We start from the raw sequence: 24967 nt of genomic DNA on the forward strand, positions 1-24967 counted from the left end.
TATCACCCTGCAGTGCACAACTGGCAACTTACTGAAACTAAGCAGGTGTGAGCCTGGCCAGTACCTGGATAAGAGACCTCCTGGGGAAAAACCTGGGAAAAAAAGGTTGCTGCTGGAAGAGGTATTAGAGGGGCCAGTAGGGGATGCTCATGCTGTGGTCTGTGAGGGTTCTAATGCCTTAGTATAGTGACAGGGACAGTATACTGTGAAAAAAGCACCATCCTTCTGATGAGACATAAAACTGAGGTCCTGACTCCCTGTGGTCATTAAAAATCCCAGAGCGTTTCTTGAAAAGAGTGGGGGTGTTACCCAGTGTACTGGCCAAATGTCCTATTTGTCTTTACCAATCATGGCCTCCTAATAATCCCCATCTATGAATTGGCTTCATCACTCTGTTTCTACTCCCCATTGATAACTGATATGTGGTGAGCATGCTGGCGCACTCTGGTTGCTGTTGCATCATCCAGGTGCATTCTGCACATCAGCGGAGATGGAGAGGAGTCCCCATCACCTGTAAAGTGCTTTGAGTACAATGTCCAGTATACTACTGTATGTAAGTGTAAGGAGTTATTAATTATTAATAATATACAAAAAAAAACCAACAAACTCATTTAATTTTCTTGCTTCCAAAGTCATTTTTTCAAGTTGTAGAACTTGTAGGATCCCACTGTTTTTAAGGCCTTCTCCTTTTATTTACTACTTTGGATAAAGATCTGAGACTGGAAAAATTCTGTGTGAGCTTTTATAAAGACAGGTCCTGACATGGTTTTCTTAGCCATTTTTACGGCCCGAAGGGTCTCGGGGTAAAGGGGTGTAACGTTTAGGATAATTTTTGGATGCAGGTGGGTTCTGGTGAGGGACTTAGGAAGCATGATAACAAGGGTTGGTGCAAAAAGTGATTATTTTAAGGTGAATAAGTGACTGGCACGTAATAAGACACAATAACACACAGGGGTAGAGAAGTAGAGTGGTGCCAAAGTAAAGAAAACAACAAAAAAAATGAGACTGGCTAAGAAAGTGAGGGAAGTTGACCTAACTACAAAATAAAACCTGAAACACACGGTATTCTGCGTGTTCAAATGCCCTAGCTAACCTTCACTGACTACCCCAAACCATACAAATGGCACTCACCCGTACTAACTAGTGTTACTAATACAAAACCAACTAAGTGTGTAGAATGTACCCAACAACCTAAACTAACCCTATACAGAAAAGTTTACACAAATACACAAGTGAACTATGAAAGAGAGTAGACAAGTAACCAGGTACAAAAGAACACAGAGGTTGAACATATAATACGTTAGGGCAAGGTAATGGCAAAACAAGGATAAACACAGAAACAAACTAAAATACACAGAGACAAACACGAACCAACAAAAGCCGAAGCTACACAAGAACACACATTAACAAAGCAAAGCAGAAGCTAAAACCAAAAGCGAAACAAAACCAAAGCCAAGCGGGACCAAAGTCAAACGAAAGGCCCCTTCATTCAGATAACCTTCAAGTTATATACTAAATAAGAGTTCTGATTGGCCGAGAAGCTGATGATGAAGATGTCATATAGAAACAATGGTCTAATGATGGACCACTGGGGGAGGGAAAACAATCAAAGTCAGGAAGTGTGAAACATAGCAACAAAAACACAAATGGACCACAGACTGGGATGTAATAGCCATCTAAAAATAAATTTAAATTAAAAAAGATTGAAAAGAATCAAAGTTCCATTATTATTTAGATAGAGTCAATGCTAGAGAGACTATCATGGTTAGGCTGTGAAAAAGATAATACAGTGATTATGATAGTTGATCTTCACTTGATTGACAGGCTGACAAATTAAAGAATTAAAGCAAATGTAAAAATAGCATTCACTGTAGACACCTTTAAACCTCCCCCAATTCTTAAAATGTCAGATTTCACTGATTGACAGCTAGTTTCACCTATCTGGACAGCAAAAAGCTAAATGTGCACAGTTTAAATTTAGTATAAGGACCCCTGTTTTCTCATTCTTCTGTTTTGATTTCCAGCAAGATTTTTGGGGGGTTACAATTCATTGAACATTTATTTCTATAAAAATGACAAATTAGTGATATGTGGATTAGAACATAATTTATTCAATGTCATCTGAAAAATGGTCTTGAATAAGATGATTATGTTGCTGAATTAGGATATGAAATAATAACAGAGAGGTTGTCTTTTTTCTAATGATATACAGATCTAACTATTCAGAATGGATGACAAAAAATGTTCCTTAATGCAGTATACATGGCACGCTCCAATGTGTTTATTGGATGTGGAAGAGGTGTCAGGGGGCACTCACCCTGTGGTCCATGTGGGTCCTAATGCCCCAGTATAGCGATGGGGACACTATACTGTAAACAGGCGCCGTCCTTCAGGTGAAACGTAAAACCGAGGTCCTGACTCTTTGTGGTCATTAAACATCCCAATGCGTTTCTCGAAAAGAGTAAGGGTGTAACCCCGGCATCCTGGCCAAATTTCCCATTGGTCCTTACCAATTATGGCCTCCTAATAATCCCCGTCTATGAATTGGCTTCATTACTCTGCTCTCCTCCCCACTGATAGCTGATGTGTGGTGAGCGTTCTGGCACACTATGGCTGCCGTCGCATCATCCAGGTGGATGCTGCACATTGGTGAAGGTGGAGGGGAGTCCCCATTACATGTAAAGCGCTTTGAGTGGCGTGTCCAGAGAAGTGCCACTCAAAGTGTAAGCAATTATTATTATTATTATTATTATTATTATTATTATTATTATTATTATAAATATTCTGTTGCAGGACTGCACTACTTTGTGAAACCTCCAGGTGGCACAGTGAAAAACCAGACACCTAGAAGGTCTGTTTTTTAATCCTGGTCAATGCATAGCCCCCTAGGGACATTTTTTTTTCCAATTATAGAATTTAGTTTATAAACTATTAATGACTTTTATTAATTGTATATTGTATATTGCAGTATGTTGTATTAAAAAAGAAAGCAGGGTTGATTTACAAACAAAATTACTCTGCTGGATATATAAAATAATAGTTTGTTATTATAGCTTGTTGTGAACAGGATGTGCTTTTTTCAGGCTTAAAATAATGTACGTCTTAATGCTGATTTCAGCAACAAGCAATTAGGAAAATAGTTTACTTTAGATGTGAAAACACTATGGCTTAACCTGTGAGTAATACTATGCTCAAACAACAACACACATGCATGACTCGGAATATTAGGCGATAAACAGTAGAATCACAATTATATTTGCCATTGCATTCCCAGTTACAACAGATACAAATTTTAAAAAAATCTAAAATCTCTTTAAAAAGAAGTTATTAACCCTACTGTATTTCACACCTGCATATGAGATCTTATTTCTTTTTATTATACTGAGGGTATGAAGATTCAGTGAGCACCAGGGAACTATTTAACATGGTATGATTACTCAGCCGGATAGCTTTAGTAAATCTGCTGACAAAAGTTTTGGTTTCACTAGGCAAGATCAATTTGTATCCAGTTGGGAATTAGCTACATGAAGCTTGCCCCTCTACAAACCGCACAAACAATGAAAACTGATATCACTGATATTAAGGAACAGGTAACGGGTTTATTCCACGCTGAAAAGAAAAAAAAGGAAACACGTTTCAGCTATGGAGCCTTCTTCAGGTGTGAGGGTATTTGCAGCCTACTTTAATTACTGATATTATGATTGTTTGTGGAGAAAGTGAAACCAAACAAACCAGAAATCTTATATGATATTAATAAAAAAGGTTAATATAAACTTTACACAAAAATACTGAGAAACATACCAAAAACAGCATATTACAAATCACTTTTTTTTTTCTTCTGAAAAAGCATCTCTGGTGAATCTTTACACCCTACTGTAAGTTACCTAAACACGGAAGTAATTAACCCTTTTATCTTTCAACCACCTCTGATATAAGGGTGTGCCCAGCAGGTGTGAGATTAAAAGGTTTAATACCTTTTGGTTTAAAATATTTTACCTTTGTTTTAGAATTGGAATCAAATGAAACTGTTAAGACAATGGAAAATACACTGTAATTTAAAATCTACATTTATTCTGTTTGTCAACAAATATTGTGAGTCGTAAATGTGTGTTGTACCAGTGATGTAGCTGGGTGTATACTATTACTAAACAGGTGCAGTCTTAACATTTCTACGATTAAAAAAATATGCAGCTGCTGTGTTGACTTAGGCTCATTTCATTACATTCATGTGCAAACCCAGACAGAGAAATGTTTATTTCTAATGTGGTTGTTGACTATGATTTCATATAGTAGATTGGAATATCTTGATTCTTGATTTTGAATCTTTATTTATTCACACCTGTTGGCTGATTCTACAAATATCAGAATTCCCTGACAGCAGGGAATATTTCTATAGATAAAAAGACAATGAAAAAAGATTCTGTTAACTGATCTTTTTCAGTTATCTACCTTTTTTGCAGAAAGGTCCTTCATAAGCAGACTGGGTGCAGTCACAGGAGTAGCCATTTTTTTTCTCAATGCACTTTCCTCTGTTGTGGCAACGGCTGCCATAGCTACTGCAATAGCCAGGGCAACCTGAACTGACCCCTGGAATCATTCTTGCCCTCTCCTCAAGATCTAGGGTTAAACCATTCAGAGTCAAGGCACGAATGCATCCTAAAAATCCCTTTTGTCTTGATGGTGTTCCTCCTGTAAGAAAGAAATGGAATATACTTCTCATATCCAGAAAAATCTAAAATGGATGAATGAATATTTAAAACAAATGATAAAATATAAAATTGAAGGAGGAGTATGCCAAACCTAAGATCTGAGGTTATATATAGCATAAAACTTGCAGGTATGCAAAGATAATGAGTGAATCTAATGATTGCAGTAATATATATATAGTTTCTATGTACAATGTAAATTATATAGAATTTATTTAATATACATATCTAAATAAATATTCAAGCGAATATATTTGCAAATGTTGCGCTAAATTTGTTCAGGTGCAAAAGAACATTTTAAAGTTCACAAAATTCTTGCAGTTCTCTTTGTGTATAATCAAAGTTTTAATTTGACTTCAAAATAAATGCATCTATCTCTGTAAATTGAATTTCAAGCCACAACTTACATATGGATATGAAAAAAATGACCATGAAGTCCAAGAAGCTAGTAAAACACTTCAAAGATAACATATTTTTTCTACTGAGTACAATTAAGTCCATCGTTAAGAAGTATAAGATATACTGTATTACACCACTCAGACACTATCTAGATCAAGCCACATTTTGAAACTGAGCACAAGCATTTAGGAAAGTGTTTAGGATTCCACTGTTAAGCACAGTGACTTTGAAAGATTTGTCAAGTTGTAAATCTGAGATGGGAGTCACTTTTTACACGTTGACAATATCTAAGTCAAGTCTCTACAAAAAGTTGACATAGAAGAAAGAAGCCTCTGCTAATTAAGTCTTAAGTCTCATATGAAATTTACTACAGACATTCTACTACAGAAGAATTTTATTGTCAATCAAGAAAATAATATTTTTTATTCTGAATGCAAACTCTGGTACATTATCCAATCGGCAACATCATAAATGCCAAGCACCTTATTATAAAGCTGTTTCTCTCAAGCAGAGACTGGGATAATTGTCATGATTGTGGGGAAAATTGATTGTGTAAAATAAAGGGAAATCCTAATGGAAAACCTGCTCGAGCCACCCAAGAATCTTAAACTGTTAGAATATTTACAGATCAGTAGATCTGTGAGCTGAAACCCAAGGTAAAGGCCTCACAGACAGGGCATACAAGAAGAGTCTCATGTTGCAGTCAAAGTCCTAATTTAAATCAAGTAGAATATAGGCGGTGAGTCATGACAAACTGCAGTGCAACTAACACCTTGTCATAAGTTGAGCAAGTGTCAGACACAATTGCTCCCAAAAAATGCCCAAAGATGGTAGAAACCTGTAAAAAATATCGACAGCTGTAATTTCAACAAAAGGAGCTTCGACCAAGTACTGATTTGGTTGGCCAAATATATACCGTATGCAAACAGTATTTTGTTTTACTTGGCACATCTTCTTAGTTTTGCAGAATAGCAGTTTCCTACACAAATAACAGTGTTCACTTTACTTTGAGCACAGTTCAAAACTTTGCAAAAGAGCATACTGTTATAAAATGTGATACTATTAGCAGTAGGTAAATTCTCCTGCAAGAAAATGCACACATGTGTATAATTTACTAACAAAAAGGTTTCAACTTGTGCTTGATGTAAATAAATTGAAAGAAATTATAAGGATAACAAAAATACAGTGAAATTGAAACAGTGAAACAAATGTTGACAAATATCCTTTCTGTGAAAAAGCCACTACAGAGCTGAAACAGAAGTCTATAAATTAAATCAGATATCAGAATATATACATTCAACCTCTTACTACAATACCTCTTCAACTAAATAGGGATTTGTGCTTATTTAACCTTAAAAGTCTGACATTATAACTGCCTCCTCTGGAGACAAACCATTTTGTGAGTGCTTACCTACGAACAACTGGCTGCTGAGTTGTAGGCGGAAATGTCCTTCAGATGCAGCCTCATGAAATCGGATGGGCAACTGGTTGACCTGTAGCAAGGCCTCTTTAATGTTGCGCTCAACTCTTACATAGTGCCACTGCTTGTCATTTAAAGGGACAGATGATGTCACAACAAGGTCAACAGGGCCATTTCCCACATCAAAAGAGAACACCACTGTTGAAGGTGCTGTTAATTGAACCAAAAAAAGAATTCATGTCCCAGCAAACCACAGTTACAGTTTCAGTAGATATATAAGGTACTGTTTGTAATTTATTTTGGTGTATATAGTAGATCTTTTCAAATTACAAAATATAATTAAAATATAATATGATTATTTATAGACAATAGATTATTAAAAAAGATCTCAGATAAATGAATGATAAATATTTTAGGAAGATAAGACGGTTACAAATTAGAAGTTATTTTATTTGTGTTTTGCTTGTTTGATTGCAAGAAGCCTTAGAATTTTCAAAACAGTCAAACTGTCTCTTGAGGAAACTTCTTAAAGTGTCAGTTTCAATGAATCAATTGGGTACTTTATTCCAGACCCCAGTGATTCTTCGTGAGAAGCAGTGCTTCCTGTTTTCGGTACTAAATACAGTACATCTCTCAGTGTTAATTTAAGACCCCATGTACTTGGATCATTGTTGAACCTAAATGTAGAGGATGAATTTTATCAATATCTTTAAAACTGATGAAATTCTGAGTCAAATGCCCTTGCAAAATTAAACATGTAATTTTCCTTTTAAGCAAGTTGGATATTTGATTAATATACTGCCCATACACATTCAGCAATCTTGAATGTGCCAGGTATTAGTTAGTATACCACTGAAGAACCACAGTATCACGGACAGCATTTTTATTTTTTTCAAATACTTTGATGCAGAAATGCAATTCTGTAAAACTTCCAGGTGGCATATTGCATCCTTAAAGTACCACAGCTGCATATGATTGTTAGATAAATCAGTACTGTCTTAAATGTTAATTAATCCAATAGTGCTTTCATGGATATACTGTGTGCATACTGCATGTGAAAAAAAATAATCAAATGAAATTGTAGTGAATAGTGAAAAACAATTTCATGAAATACAATGATTACATTTTTTAAAGAAGATCTTGTGACAACATTGCCACAATGTTGCCATAATGTACTGTACAGTATGTCACAATACCGTGTAACACTAATATCATCACACTCGTCCAGGGCACTCCATTTAATAGAATAACTATTTTTTTTAATTGCATGCAGTATACACATATTAGTAATTTTATTTACTGTACATAGTATTTAGAAAACTGTTTTTTTAATTCTGATTATTAAATATATTATACATAATGGATTTCATACACAAAAACACAAGCGGGGCCAGATTAAAATATGTTTTGAGTAGTTATTTAAATTACTTTGTCAGTTGCATACTATAAATTGCATTGTAGATGATAAAAGTCTGCACTGATCAATATATTTAAATGGGTAATATTGTAATTTGCCATTGAGGTACAGTATGCCATGCTCTAACCATTTATTTAATATAATTTTAATGATCACTAGCAAAACAGTGGTGTAAGTAATAGCATCTTGATGAAGGCAGTTTGCAAGAATGATGCTAATACTACTGTATATCATGGATGATATACAGTATGAATATCTGTGGATTTCATTTAAAATATTTTTTTTAACATGTGTGGCGGATTCGGATATGTATTATTTTTCCATGTACCTGTATCAACTTTCATCACCAAATTAAAAACTGCATGCTGTGAAGACACTTTTTGTTAATTTAAATTAATAAACAATTACCTAGACCATCTTTAATCATTCAAAATGGGGATCTATGAGATATTAAACTGAGAAGAATATGTTTTATTAAAATTCATCAGATATCTACAATGCAAAGGAACATAACATAACCTCTATTCTTAACTTGCTCTGGGGCAGGTTACGTCAAATTTAAGAGACCACAAACAACAGAATAATTGTTCCCCTACAAAACATTATCTCTTATGTTCACATGAGAGCTTTCTAGAGAGAACAGGAGGTTTAGAGATCTACAGAACACTTTATACTTTGCTGATATTATTCTATCTGGAAGAAACTGTCAGCAGGCAGGATATAATTTACATTCACAATCTCTTAATCACAAATATTGTTAATTTTGCTCATCAGAGCTTAGCATTAAAAGAAACTCTGTTCACAGTGCTCAGAGTCTTTGTGACTGGTTCAGTATTTTGCTGTTTTTGTGACTTGCAACTCAGTAATACAATGGTGGTCCCTGCAATAAGGAAAGTGGTGTTTGCACTAAAACAGTTTTTGTATGCATTCCTTATGTTTCCCAGCCTTAAATTAGTGAATACCATCAAACAGGGGTTCATGAAATAGCTGGTATTATTCTCATATATAATTATATGCCCTGTAATTGTAGCTGCTGTTTTCTGTAGCACAATCTAAGCATGTCATACAAAATTTCCTAATATAGTTATTGTTCTGTATTGCACAGACATCCCCTTTAAACCCCCAACAGGGCCAAACAAGGCCACATGCACTACACTGTATTGTACAGTATTACTTCTAGTTTCACTACCCTCAATACCTGTATGTTTTACAGATACAAGTAAAGTGGCATGTTACGTTATGTAATTCACTGGCCAAAGATGATTGAGAGGTGGCTCTTGTGGTGCATTAGATGTTAGTGAAACGATTGCTTCATTTAATCTGTTTCTCCACTATGTCCACTTAATACAGAGTATGAATACGGAATTTTACAACTAAAGAGAAATTGTTATCTGAGATTAAAAATGGAAGTATAACGTAATATATACCTAATGTAGCTAATGTCATGCAAATTTCCGCAACAAGTAATCATGAAACTATTTAATTTTGAAATTCAATTAAGTAAAACATATTTAACACATTCTGTACTGTAGTGGCATTAAAGCCACTCATAGATGATATATACTTGTAGTACATACAGTAAATGGTAGTGGTAGCCAAATATAATAAACAAAGTACACAACAGTATTCCACCATCTTCATAAACATTTTATGCATTAAAGTCTTTAACTTAGTAACTTATGGGGTTATTTTGGAAACGTTTTGACGTGCTTTTTCTAACTAAAGTTTATATACTTCATAAAACGCTATAAAATTTTGGCACCTAATAATATCACTTGTGGTTATTGGAAACATTTTGATGTTCATTTTATTGTCCTTGTAGTAGTAATGGAAAATGAAACACTCATAGACTGTAATATAGCATGCTGTACCCAAGCAATAGTTTAACAAAGTGTTTTAGATGGCTGCTTACTACTGTGAATGTGAGCTGCTCAAATCTCACACTGATTGTTTCTGGTTTGTTGGTTTGTTTTTTAAATTCATGGATAAATAAAAAATAGATTATTATTATAGCTTATTGTAAACATGATGTGTTTCTTTTAGATTTACAACCACATTGAGAAAATCCATATTTTGTCTTAAAGCAAATTTCAGCAATGAGTAATTCAGCAAACAATCTAACTTTAAATTTTGAAATATTACTTTCTAGTGATTTGTGTCTATGAAACGTCAGGAGACCTGTTTTGTTCTGATTATACTGTGAATTAGTCCCTGAGGCATTTCAAAATTATAAAAAAAAATTGATTTCACACCACAGAAAGGGGTAGCTTTTGAGACGTTCAAGTAGGTACAGTGTATATAAAAAGTCTAAAAAGTCTAAAAACACAGGTTTTTGTGTGTGACCTTGCAACCAACAACATTCAAGAGATGTGTGCTTTGGGTCATTATCATGTTAGAAGGTGAAATTCCTCTTCATCTTCAGCTTTCTGACAGAGGGAAGCATGTTTTGTGTCAAAATATCTTGATATTTGGAGCTAGTCATTATCCCATCTATCTTGACTAAAGCCCCTGTCCCAGCTGAAGAGAAGCAGCCCCATAGCATGATGCTTCCATCACCATGCTTCACAGTAGGTATGGTGTTCTTTGGATGTTTGGCTGTATTGTCTTTGCACCAAACATATCTTTTAGAATCAAGGCCAAAAAGTTCAGACTTTGTATCATCAGACCATAAGACATTTTCCCACATGTTTTAGGGTGATTGAATGTATTTTTTGGCCAAATTTAGATGAGTTTGCATGTTCTTTTTTGTGAGAAATGCCTCCGTCTTGCCACCCTAAGCCATAACCCAGACATGTGCAGAATACGGGAGATTGTTGTCACATGCAAGGTGTGACCAATACCTGCCAAAAATTCCTGCAGCTCCTTAAGTTTTGCTGTAGGCCTCTTGGTAGCCTCCCTGATGGCAGGTGTATGCGAATTACCTTTGGACATGATTTGAATGTGAACTCTGAATGTGGTTAACTCTGAAAACAGCTACAGCCCCTATTATAAAAGGGTGTGCTCACTTATGCAACCACAGTGTTGTAGGTTTTTTCATTTCAATTATTTTTCCTAATATTTATCTATTTGTTTTTCTCTTGAATTTTGTTGGTTGCAAGGTCACATTAAAGATGGAAAAATGACGGACATGATTTATCTTGATTTCTGGCTTTACATTACAAAAACCTGCTATTTCAATAAGGGTGTGTTCACTTTTTATATCCACTGTATCTGAGTCGGTATAAGTAGGCTGCAAAGTAACTAGTAAAAGCAAAGAAGAGAAAATGAACACAATATTTCAGCCGTGGAGCCTTCTTCAGGTGTAACTTTTGAGAAGTTGTGTATTGCTTGCAAAGTAGCTGATTTTGACAAGAAATAAAGTTATTTTTGCTTGAAGAATTTAAAATCTGTCTGCCTGACTTTACGGTTGCTTTCATTTCATTGAGCAGAAAACCACCTTGCTCTTTCAAGCGGCTATGTTAGCAGAAGGGATTTTGTTAACACAATGCACCCTTTTGACTGAATTTCTATCACCTTTATCACCTTTGATAAAGGGGGGTGAGAGTTGGGGCTGAAGTTATTGTCTCCCTTCCTAAATTTAACAAACGATATGTCCCCAGTAAACCAAGAAACTAAATAAACCTGCTATCGATAAAATATCTACCTTGCAACATTGCTTGCAACTGTTGTTTTTCACTTAATTTGTGGCATACTTAGAATAGTAAAAAAAAGGGTAATACTGCAAGGTGTTGGAGCTTATTTTACTGAATTTAACTCTCTTGTCTGAAAAGGCTTTGGAGCAGTTTATAACCATTTTTATTTTCTTTGTGATCCACATTTGAAGTGGAATGGAAAAATGAAACCAATTGTAAATAAAATTACTCTGTCAATTGTAAATATTATGACATCTACATTTACATTGTTATTAATTTTATAGATCAAAGTATATTAAAAATTAACTTAACATTCATGATCACTAAAGGTGTACTGAGGAGTATATCAGAGGTCAAAGAGATGGGCCCACCACCCCGCGAACAGACTGACAAAGCAATTTGAAAGGGTTAACTATCTAGCCATTGCACAGGGTTCAACTGCAGAATCCACAAATAAATAACAAAATAAACTTTTTTTTCTCCTGATTAGGACACTGGAGAAAGTGTATTGATTAAAAATCATAACTGTAAAAAAATTGTCACTCTTGTGTAAAAATCATGATGTTTCAGAAATATGAAGTTTCTTAATTGTTGATGAATTTGGTGCCAATAAGTTTCTGAGAATCATTAACAATATTAATTTTTGGATATAGATATATGTATTGAGCTGTATTTTATTTTTTTAATTATTTTATATAGCACATTATATTTAAATGTTCAATTCACATTCATGTTCTCATAGCGCTACTGGGGTTTTACTGAGGAAGAAGGGACAATGACATCTGCCAAAATCCAAACCCCCAGACAGACAAAGGTGATAAAGTTGTTAAAAATTGAAAGAGGTGCAGGGTCGAAGAGTTCATTGCTTTAGTAAATTAATGAGAGGCTTTGAACAGCAGCAGCACGTATGTCAATGTTAGTGGTTTTATAGTTAATCGAATTCCAAAAATATTAACTACAGAACATCTTTTTCTGTTTCAGCTAAATGAGACAAATAGAAAGTCAAATCAGTCAGGATCTCGGAGTTTAACAAGGGTCAAAAACAATTTGCATAATGAAACCGTGAAAAAAGCAGACCTTAACTTTAGATTAGATATCTCCATTAGATGTCAGAAGAGCTCAATAAATTAAACTGCAATACAGTCAGGCAGACATGTTTTAAATTCTTAAAGCAAAATTACCTCTTTAATTTTGTCAAAATCAGTTACTTTGCAAGCAGTACATGATTTCTCAAAAGCTACTCCTTTCTCTCGTCCAAACTCCACAAAGGATTGATTTTTTTAAAAAAACCTTGGACGGTATGCCTCAGGGACCATAGTATGTATCCACAAAACACCCACTGGGCACACTGTGATCTTGACATGCAGGTGTGAAGAAGGTTTATAGCTTCTGTTTTAAAATGTTTTAGATTTGTGTTAAGATGAGTTAAGTTGTGTTAAGTATCTGTTGTAACTGTTAATATAATGGTGAATATAATTGTGGTTCTACTATTTATCGCCTAATTTGGCGATTATTATACATGTGTGCTGTTTGATGTGTTTTTTGGGGTTACAATACATTTATCCATTTTTTTATTTATTTGTATGTTTTACATATTGTTAAAACATACTGTTAGGCAATATACTGCAATATGTAAGAAAAAAAAAACATACACAGGGCTTTTTTCTCCCAGTCAGGATTTTTTAGGCAATGCTTAATGCTCTTGATTTGCCACACACATTAATCACAAGTCATATCCACAGATACAGTATACCGAAACAGCAGCGTACATGTCAATGAACTGCAGTGTGATCAAATACCATATACAAATACTAATAGTATTAATAATAGTGTAACCAGTATGATGGTTTTAAATCCACTACAGTATAAAATGTGTGAAACATATTTTTATAATCAAAATTTAAGCAGTTTAAGTAATCAGGAAACAATTTTACTTTAAATTTTGATTATAAAAATATGTCCTGCTTATAAAAATCAGGACACTAGAGAAATTATATTGAATAAAAATTGTAACTGTACCATATTGTCAAGTTTCACTGTCTTGTGTAACAATTATGACACGAAATATGAAGCATCTTAGTTTTTGACGTTCTTGCTGCCAATACGTTTTTTTATTGTCTTTAAAAACATATGTCATCATGCTGTATTTACTGTATATACAGTATATTTATAGCAATCCTTCAGTTAATTGTATGCTATCAGTTCGGCATATCTGTGGATATGAATTAATGAGATTTAAGTGTGGGCACATCGGGAATGTGGTCTTTGTGAAATATATTTTTCATAATCAAAATTTAAAGTCAAATTGTTTGCTGACTACTTATTGCTGAAATTAACATTAAGACAAAATATAAATTATCTGAATGCGGATATAAATCTGAAATAAGCACATCACATTCACAACAAGCCACAATAGTAATAATAAACTATTTTTATATATCAAACGGTAATTTTGTTTAAGTAAAATAGCCGTACTTTCTTTTTTAATTAATTTAATATTTAATTAGATTTAACATTTTATTATATTATTCAAACTAATTTCAATTTTGGATTTAAAGGTGATTCCCTTTATTAATAGTGTAATTATTACTACATTTATTATTTATATTAATACTAATATTTTAATATTACGATTTTAATTATTTATTTTATTTTTATTATTATGAAAAATAGTCTTTATTATCTCCAAGGCACTTAAAAAAGTGCAGCTTGTGCACTGGCTGAGAATCAAACCTTGGCCTCCTGCATGACAGGCGATAATTTGACCATTGAACTGCCAATGCAATTTCTTCCTTCATGTATTTAATGTCAAGAGACAAATCAAAAACTACAAATGCTGCTTATTGATGGTAGGGAGTTTCATTTTATATAAGCGCAAAGAAACATGTAATGTTTTTAGTTACAGGATGGGGTGTAAGACAATGGATGTGTCTCTAAATCTAGACACATTGGGAAATGCATCACCATAGTCAAAATTCCCACTTCCTAGTGTTTCATACCATGGGATGTTTACTTAATCTTTCAGGGTATGAGAAACTGGCAAAACAATTTTCTGGTTTACCTTAGTTAATTAACCTCTGCATAAATGATTAAGTGTCAATCAGCAGTCCTGAAAGACACCATATAAAATTAGATTAAGATATAAAAAGGGAAGTGAGATAGAGAAAGCAAAGAGGGGAAAAGAAAGAAGGTCAGACCACAAGAGGCAGAGGAGAAGAAGAGAACATGAAGCTTGTACCAGTTGAGAGCTCCTACTTCATGATCAATACCCGATAATATTTGGAATTTTCTAGAGAAAGTTTACTATTCTTTGTTTTCTTGAGTCAAGAATACTTATGTAAAAGGCAGCCTTTCCTGCTTTGGTTGAATTTTTACAATAGGCTGCCATTTATTTTTTGGTTTATGGGTTTTCAGAAAGAGAGATTTAACTGCAGGTTGTATTGAATTGATTAATATTTAATATTAAATCTAATTTATTATTATTGTCATTGTTCATACATGTTGTTTAACCAAATGTGCCTGGGTTATTATTCTTTTCAACAAAGCTGTGCCAGAGAAAAAAGAATTCATGTGCTTCTAATTATACCAACCACTCAGGTATATTCTGGAGAAATCACTTACAAGTTAGGGGTTAAGAATATTTATTTTATGATTGACTAATCTGCTCAGTCAATTCCTGTTTTTTCTCTGTTTTTGCAATGCTCCATATATATATATAAACATTATATAAACTACAAATAATTTAAATTACCTATGTTATAACTGATTGTAGAAGAACTGAAACAAAAAGGTCCAAAATACATAAAAAATAAACTAGATTAATAAAATTACTGAACAAAAACTTTCACAAAAGTGAAAACATATAAACATATAAAAAACAGCATATTGTTTATTAAAGAAATATGTAAATATTGTTCTCCATGGCTGAAATGTTGTGTTTTCTTTCTTCTTTTTTCAGCATGGAATAAACCTATTACTTATTCTTAAGCTGGTATATTTTTATACAATTCTGTTTTGCATTTCTGCACCATTTACTTAAAAACAATAACAAAACCTCTAAGGAAATGAAACCAACACATTGTTCACTATATCATCGAGATTCTACTTAATTCCCCTTGCAGAGTCAGCAGTGTACAAAGAGAAGCAGGAGACTGTATCTGCATCTCTCTAACCTGCTGTCAATTGACATAACGTAACAATGGGCTGATTTGCATGATAAATACACATCTCATGCACCTTAACAGCTTTTAACTGCTGGCAATGTTTTGGAGCAGGGACAAAATCATGGATGTTCTTTTGACCCATTTATATTTGAAGTGTTTTATCTAAAGAGGAACATCTATTAAATATGAAATCACAAAAAAACGCTGGTACTACATCTTTCTCACAAAAGTAGCATTTAACAAGAACTTTTTAATCAATTTGAGCAAATTAAATAATATTCCTCTTTTTGGGTAATACAAACTAAACAAAATGTAATTAAAATACAATTTTAATTATTGTATAAATACATTAATTATTGACATATTTGGCAAGAGTATAACACAGTTGACATGACAATTATATAGTTGACAACAGTAATTATTTCAAATTAATTCAAATTAATATCATTGGGTTCTAAAATGTGCAAAAAACGTGAGGAAAACAAATCATTTAATATCTGAGAGGATATGTAATTAAGAAGATAATCAGTTTAAAAAGGAACAGATAATTCCAAAATAACATGGGAGAAGAAGGCTGATTGGTAAAAAAAAACTACACAAAAATGCATGGTTCTGCCTCCTTGTGTCCTGCAGGTCCTACCTAGCCCTGGTGGTTTATAATTACGTACATAAAGTATGTTTGTTCAAGTATACAGTATGTTGTTTATTGTTTTTAATTTGAACCTTACTAAGTGTTCATAGAAAATTTAGTTTAAAATAAGCATGATACAGATTTACAAAAATAAAGACAGCAAGAGCTCATGGGAAATGTAGTTAAAACATGCAAGTCAAAACTTTACCAAAATAACCGCAGCAATTGAAGTTTAAGTGTAATACTACTATTACTATTGCTATTTTGTACCTTATTTTTTTTCAGCTACCACTACCAGCTATATTAATATTATATATTTATATTCACTAATTAATACCATTAATAACATTCAGAAAAGGTATTATACGTCAGTTATTTTTGTTTTCCCCTTCTAGTATTTCCCTTTAGTTACATGATTCCATATTAAGTGGATTTAAAAAAGTAGGCTTCCAATACGTGAATGTTACAGTGCTATACTTCAAATTACCGTACATCCTTTAGTGGTATAGTTTCAATCCAGGCTCCATCCTTTGCATGTAAATCCCTTTTCAGAAAAAATGACAGCCAAAGCTATTCTTTTATATGTTATATAAATGTTATATGCATTTTATGTGTTATATAAAATATAAAATGTTATATTTTCATGATACACGATTATTAAACTTAGAAAAAAGATTAAATGAAGCTAACATTTCAATAACAACTAAACACTATAAGGGCCACCTGTCAGTCTTCTTTGGGCAGTGAAGAACCAAATTCAGTATGCCGGAAGAGAGTGCTGTATACTGCAGCTGGCATACTGCTAATGTGAATTTTGATGCACATTCTAGATGGCTACATCTGTATAATGTCTATATATTAATTCAAAAGCAATAATTATTTTTTCACTCTTTTTGAATAGAAGTTGTTTTTCAAGAAAACTACTGTTGTAATTTAGAAGCTGTCATGCCCGAATGTTGGTCATTGGTCCTGTATACATACGCATGACAGCACACCTCCAGGCACTCTTAGAACACCCTTGTGCAGACTTTCACAGCAGGTGACTAATTAATTTATTATTTAATTATTATTTCATTATTACTTCCAGTTTCCTTAAATACTTCCCTCGCCCTTCACTCAGAGTTCTGTCGTTAAGCTACTGTGCACTGGCTACCTCATAGTTTTTTTATGCCAGTTTTCTTTTTTCAATCTTTTTGCACTTGCTAACGTGTTTCAGCACTTTCTCTTTTCCTTGCCACTACCACTCTGCAGCCCTGTGTGTTAAGTTTATTTCTGTGTATTTTTTTCTTTTTGGCTCCACTTTTTTGTTGCAGTGTTTCACACCTTACCACTGCCTGAGACCTGTCTGTGAGCTCTCGGTCAGACGCGGCTGTTTTTCACCTCGCTGACATTATAACATTACAAATCATAGCAGTGAACAATATATTTTACAAATAAATGCCAATGCATTCCATTCACCTCTTCTGCTTTCCTTGTTTCATGAGAAAAAACACCTATCAAGAAAAATACAATACCTAGTATTTTTAATCTCACAGTATAGGAATGTTCTTATTATTTTATTTAAAGAAACATCTGTTGTTAAGACCCTGCACAATCTTTATGAATTACATAAAGCAACAAATATTTACACAGTGTAAGATGTATTTAGTTGCCAAGAAAAACAAGTGTAAATAACAACTTATTACATATTAACCAGATTGTGGTCAGCTTGTTTAACTTACATCTCAGCTCAATCCTTATGAAATCTTTGATTCCTAGGTTTTCGAGGAACACCCCATTTTCAGCTGTAGTTTTGAAGTAGAAAGAAATGTCTGCACTGAGATCTGCATGGAACGTGGGAAAATGAAGATAAGAAGACTCCTGATAAAAGGAGGCTGCATTCCAAAAATTTCCTGGAAGAATGAAGGATAAAAAACACTTAGTTTTTACTGTAGGTCAATACTTATGAACCAATTTATTGTCACTGACAATGAACAAAACAAATACAATGAAGAAATTTCCTGTAAACTTGCAATAGAATTATATTTAACAATGCTATTAAATATAATATCTATATGTACATATTGTAAATATATAATATACATATACAAGATAAGGAACTAAGTATCTGTTTTAGAATATGAATAAAATGATATTATATTTATTAGAAATCTTTATATGTTCACAACAGTGATAGAGTGGAATGGCTGTAAAGCAAATGAAAGCTATATATATAGAAGATATTTAGTAGTTTATTTTTTTATTGTTAGCATTTAGAGAGGATTAATAAACTCTTGTCCAATACAGAGTTGTGTGGGAGGCACAGCCTTTCAAGCAACATGTGCTAGGAAGTTACACCCTGGACACAATGCCTGTCCATCAGAGGGCACACAAACACACAATCTCACAAATGTGCCAGTTTTCCCAGAAACGAATTAACCTACCAGTATGTTTTAGACTGGAGCAGCTGGAAGAAACCCATGCAAACACAGGGAGAAGAAACTTCACACAGATAACACACAGATAACACCTCAGGACAGTTATTGAACCTAGGGCCCTAGCGCTGTAAGGCAGCAATGCATTATTTTTGAAGTATTATTGACAAGAATCAAAATAGCAGAAAGATCTTAAAATGTCAGGTTTAATAAGAGATTTTAAATTAGAACGTACAAAAAAACCGCAGAATGAATAAAGAAAATAACTAAAAATAACTAAAATAAAATAACTATGTATAAATAAAGAAAATAACTGTATTCATTATGAAAAATGTTGAATAAATTGTTTGTTCATGCTTCTTTTGTGTCTATTAAAACAGCAATCCACTCACTATCACCATAGCAGCAGAGAGGTCCAACTCTGTAAGTTGCTTCTGAACCAGTTCTGCTCGTGTCGCCAATCACAATTTTATTCACAGGCAAGTGATCTTTATAGGAGAGGATGCCTGTGTCATTGGCCCTGCAAATAAATCAAAGATTTAGGTAATTTTCTCAAAACTGGAGGAGACAAGTTTAGACAGGTTTGGACAATACACTGTAGATGTTGACTTTTCTTTGGGTCTCATTTATGCTTTGACACATTTCATATTCTTCATGATTTCACTTTCTGACCCTGATTTAATAAAAAAGTGACAAAGACTTAGCAAAAAATAGTTGTATTTCTTATTTGACCCTGTCATTTACAGTACAACCCATCAGAAGTGCTGTATTCCAAATGACTATTCCTTAAAATACGTCAGCTACAACAGAAGTAAAATGCAATACGTATTTCTCAGATTTTGGCAGCAGTAATGCAAGTCATCGGGTTCTGAGCAATGGAGAAATTTATATAAATAACGTCAAGATAGTATAGCATCCAATGATGACGAAAGAAAGCAGAGCCTTCCAGGGCAGTACCAACATCTGTTTCTGCTGCTGTGACATACCAAGATTAAAGCCAACATCTAGCAAGACAACAAGGTGACAGAAGGAAATATTCATGTTAAGAAAAGTGGTAAAGGAAAAGTCCCAAAACATGTCAAATGTTGCTCATAGTGCCACATGAACAAAGCATACATAATAAGCTGCAGACATGTTTCACGTGATAATAGAATGCACTCTGTGAACAAAATGTAAGTGACACATTCAATGAATAGAAGTTAAATATTTGGTCCTTAATACTGTCCCAAGAAATATTCTCATCTGTAACCTTCAAAATGCCTCTCTCAAACATTACGTTTTGCTATAAGCATCTAACAGAAATGTATAGAAGCCAATCCGTTATGCCCTCCAAGCCAATTATTACACAACCTACAGTATACATTTAGAAAGTCCAAAATATCCTAATATGAGAGAGTTAAATGTTATAGACCTAGAAAATAAAGCAAGGAAGTACATTCAGCTTTATTATGAAGATAATCTAGAAGAGAATTATTAACTGTAAAAATGCATAAAGAGATAAGCATCTCTGGTACTGTAGGGGTTTTGTGATCTTACTGACACGATGGTTAGTTTTAACAGTAAACTGCATGAGTTTGTTTGATTATTAGGAATCAATTGGCAGAACAAGGAGTCTTGACAAGGATTCACAACAGACAGAATGCTTTTATTGATGCATAAATCAATGTGTACATAAAGGCATTCAGGATAAATACATGAGAGTCTGCGTGGATACAGACGGCAGCTCAATACATTAATTATCAAGCTATAGCGAGTATGAAGAACTGATACATAAAAACAAGGATAATACTAAAGGGACAAGGCCTATTGCTTCATGTAGAATTAAGTGTTGTTAAAGACTTCTGTGCTTTGACCAAGCAGCCTGGTACATCTATCTAAATGCATAGGAATGTGGCTAATAGGCCCTTCTGATAAAAGATACTGTAAAGAGATACAAGCTATAAATATAATGTTATATATCGCAAATGGACACCAGCCATGCTTCAGCCTGTTTCAGGTCAAAGATCACTATCCATCACACAAAAGAAAGATCCACCAATTGTGGATCTGTAGAGTGGGTACCAGAACCAAACCTGATAGCATCGTGGCCAATCACCAACTGGTGATGTTGCCCCATATAATCTAGAACACAAATAATTTTTCTCCAGTTAACTCACTGACTTGAAAATCTCTCTCTAAACTGGCCAAATGATGTTTATGACCACATGCCTGCAAACAGATCAAGTCAGGACTTAAACTTTTCTCCAAGAAGCCAGACCAAGAGAATGAATCAGTAAAGTGCATAATTCTGTCCAAGATATTCTTCCTGAAACAGAAGAAATCTTGTGTTCATGAACCCACTGTTATTTTCACCTGATCAAAGAAATTAGACAGTTGGACTAATTCTTTTTGTCAAGATCCAGAATATTCTGAACAAAAAGATCAAGGAACAAACTGAATGACCCTTTTGTCTACCTTGTGATCCTCAAGAAGACAAACCGTGTCCAGGCTGTTCTAAAGACCAAAGCCAACAGGATGCACCTTTGGCAGAGATGCCTGAGGCCAATATAAGCTGCTAAGCAAAGCAAAACAAAAGCTCTTTCTCTCTCCTGCGTCAATATAATCCTAGCACATAGAAACTGCTACAGAAACCTAGCCAGCTTTTACCAATGCAAAGTTTAAACTCATCAAGGACATCTGGACAACAAATCTTTGAATATTAAATTTTATTTTTCATATCATTCTCGAGAGAACTATTACAAACGCATAGTTTAGATCATTATAGTAAATGGATATTTACTTATGTCAGAGAATTTTAATGTGCTTTAATTATATGAGACTAACAAAACTTAAAGTCTAGACTGTAATATGTATTAATCAATGCCTATTTTCACTTTGAAGTCATTAACTCCTATTTTAGTAATCCCTGAGTGAAAGATCAGCATTCATGTTCACAGGAGATCATTTCACAGATATATATTATATTATGTTGTTGCTTGTTATGCATGTTTTGGTTTTATCAACAAAATGCATGTTGTATATTTAGAATCAGTCTGTGTGATTGTAAATTATTTTATTTGGTTGGTTCCTAAAAGTTATCAACTTCTCATTGTTTCTTGGACTATGTTATCCAGCTCAACAGTGTATCCCGAAAGACATCCACAATCTCAATCTCAGTCTCGGTCTCATATCAATCTGATTCCAAATGAAACAGTGCCAGACCACTGAGGTGCACTATAGACCCCTCAGGAACTAAGAAAATCATTTGATCTGGTGGTTGTAATTTGGTAACTGTTTCATGCCTGTCGCACTGGGACACCACTAGTGAATATCCTGTCAAAGTTTAGAATGTCAAAGTTTAGAACCAAATGCAGACTTGGGTTGTTGTCTAGGTAAACTATTAGTGGAGGGGTGGTTAATGTGACATACGTGTCCACTCTCTCGAAGCCAACACTTAATATGGATTTAAGTCTGTAGACACCTTTGCTACTAATGATAGGGAGTTTTAAGAGAAAACCTATTTCCTTGGCTTTGGGGTTGATATATATGGGAATAGCACTTCCTATACTGTATGCAAAGTGGCCTGTAGTAGCTGAACAGACTCTAAAGTAACTGACCTCAATAGATTTTCCACTAAGGTGAGTCGGACCAAGCAGGTGGGAATCTGGTAATGGCAGCACTAAGATCCCTAAGCAGATCAAGAATCAACATCCTGACCTGTATTACATTAACATAATTCCACTTGATGACATCAACAATCCTGCCCACAGTGTGGAAAGTATGATTTAACAGTGTTGTATGGAGGTTAATGTTATCCATACGCTTTCCAGACGCTGCTGCTGGAATAACTTGTTACTAATTTCAAGCATCTCTTTCTGTAACCCTGATTCATATTTCTTCAATGTGATCGGTGTGACAGTGTTCACACCAAAGAGACCTGCTGAAAATAATGATCGTACAGCAGAAGCAGTAGCAATCAGTCCCCCCAGAAATCTTTTGGGGCGGCTGGCACCAGTCATCTCCAGAAGGAGATGGCGTAGTATGTGTAAAGTGTCTAGTTGGGCATGCCAGACAGCATCCTGTCTGGCATCTACCACATCTACTGCATCTACCAGAGGGAAGCCAGAGGGAAGAGAAGTAAACAGAGGTTGGACAGGAAAGGATAGGGGGTGCTCACCCTGAGGTCTGTGTGTGTCCTAATGCCTAGTATAGTATAATTCTAACTATAGGAATGTGAGTAAATGTGACCCTCATGCTTTCTGGAGATCTAAACCCCAACAATAAAAACAAGAACAGAAAGAGTTAAATGGGACCATATCTGGTCATGGATTTCTAAGTAGATGCAACTTGCTCTTTAACTGAATTTGTCATTAACGACAAGAATATAGTTGGCAAGTTCTGAGACGGTACCAAGTAAGCTACAGTATAACATTTACAGACAAAACAAGTAAATCAAGCAACAGAAAGAACAAGACCCAACGCCTGACAGTGTGTGTGCTCAGCAAACAGAGGCAGACTGCTTGTTTTCTTTCAGAAGCAATTATGTATTATGAACTTGAAAACAAACATTCTTGACCTTTCTACAACTCATTCCTGTTGTACCAAAGCTTTAAACTATTTGGTCCAATAATATGAACTGGGAACTGCTCCATTCCATTTTGAAAACTAATTATGTGAATGATGCTAAAACATACATATGCAGCCATTCAAAGTGCACGGTACACACACGTACCGGAGGTAATTGGCTACGTCGGCGCGCATTGTGACGCACGATGACGCACGGTACATGATTGGTTGACCGACAGGGGCACTCGTGGTCCGTAGGTCTGTCGTAGAAAGATTTACAGTAAACGTCTTTACTGTGCCCGTTGTTGTATTGAATATTTATATGGAATTTTACCACTGAAGGGAAATCTTAGTACCTGAGCATAAAAAGAAAAGGAGCATACTGTAACGCATGTGAAGGCCATAAACGATATTAATTTTGGAACTTAAACATACAGAATTTGGCTGGTCTCGGTACTTTAAAGAAAACATACACACCAGTTTTCCATATCTCCCTAAACATTTTAAGCATCGAAATCTTTAAGTAAAGAGATACCGGAGTCAACAAGCATACTTTTAGAATTTGATTAAAAGGGAATATAATATGAAATCGCATATCTAAAGAAATTAATAACGATATAATTATAGTCATGTACCGCAACACAAGAATAGTACACGCTGTACATTGTCTGTTGATAATGTTTCTGTAGTGCTTTTTCAGCACTCTGCATGTGAATATAATTATATCGATATATAATATATATATAAATATATCTTTAGATACGCGATTTCATATTATATTCCCTTTTAATCAAATTCTAAAAGTATGCTTTTTGACTCCGGTATCACGTTAGTTAAAGACTTCGATGCTTAACATGTTTAGGGAGAAATGGAATACTGGTGTGTATGTTTCCTTTAAAGTACTGAGACCAGCCATATACTGTATGTTTAAGTTCCAAAATTAATATCGTTTATGGCCTTCACACGCGTTACAGTATGCTCCTATTCTTTTTATGCTCAGGTACTAAGATTTCCCTTCAGTGGTAAAATTCCATATAAATATTCAATACTTAAACGGGCACAGTTAAGACATTAAATATACATATGCATACTGTATACAGTACAGTTTGCATACGGTAATATGTTTATGTTCCTAAATCAATCTCTTTTATGAGCATGTGAAAGGCATGGTGAATCGATTCTCAAAAATGACTGTACTTTGCATGATTGGAAACAAATGCGTGATTGCGAAATGCTGTGGTGTTACTTTTACAAAGACGGTCAATGAAAAAAAGAATGTGGACCAGGGCAATACTTTGAGTTTACAGCTTGTCCAAGGTCATTCATTATTAATACTATTAGTAATATCTTCGTTAAAGACTTTGATGGCGACAGCTCAAACATGAGAGGTTGAGCTTTTCTTAACGAAGAAATTTCGGATACTATTATTTTACTTACAGTATTATAGGAGAATTTACGGTAACAAGCGGTATTTACCAGTAACTCGCGGTAGACTGCATAAAGCGCACCGGAAAATAATGCTGTATTGCCCGCGCATTTTGAATGGCTGCATCTGTAAGTGGATCTTTAAAACACAGATCAGAAACCTGTGTTTTAAATACAGTTGCTAAATAGTTGACATTGGAGTGTTGATAATATCA

The 24967-nt window shown here is 34.3% G+C and overlaps 1 protein-coding gene across 2 annotated transcripts in view; it reads right to left on the minus strand.

Moving 5' to 3' along the window:
- Positions 1-24967, minus strand: part of LOC102692151 (contactin-associated protein-like 5) — a 179419-nt gene that overhangs the window by 84919 nt on the left and 69533 nt on the right. For both annotated transcript variants that reach the window (XM_069196417.1, XM_069196418.1), the window contains exons 11-14: positions 19175-19302; positions 18090-18260; positions 6517-6735; positions 4450-4689 (exon numbers count right to left, since the gene is read on the minus strand). In XM_069196417.1, the coding sequence (XP_069052518.1) occupies positions 4450-4689; positions 6517-6735; positions 18090-18260; positions 19175-19302 (758 nt within the window). The remainder of the gene's footprint in view (positions 1-4449; positions 4690-6516; positions 6736-18089; positions 18261-19174; positions 19303-24967) is intronic.

Source organism: Lepisosteus oculatus, chromosome 12, assembly GCF_040954835.1.
Source record: "Lepisosteus oculatus isolate fLepOcu1 chromosome 12, fLepOcu1.hap2, whole genome shotgun sequence".
NCBI lineage: Eukaryota > Metazoa > Chordata > Actinopteri > Semionotiformes > Lepisosteidae > Lepisosteus > Lepisosteus oculatus.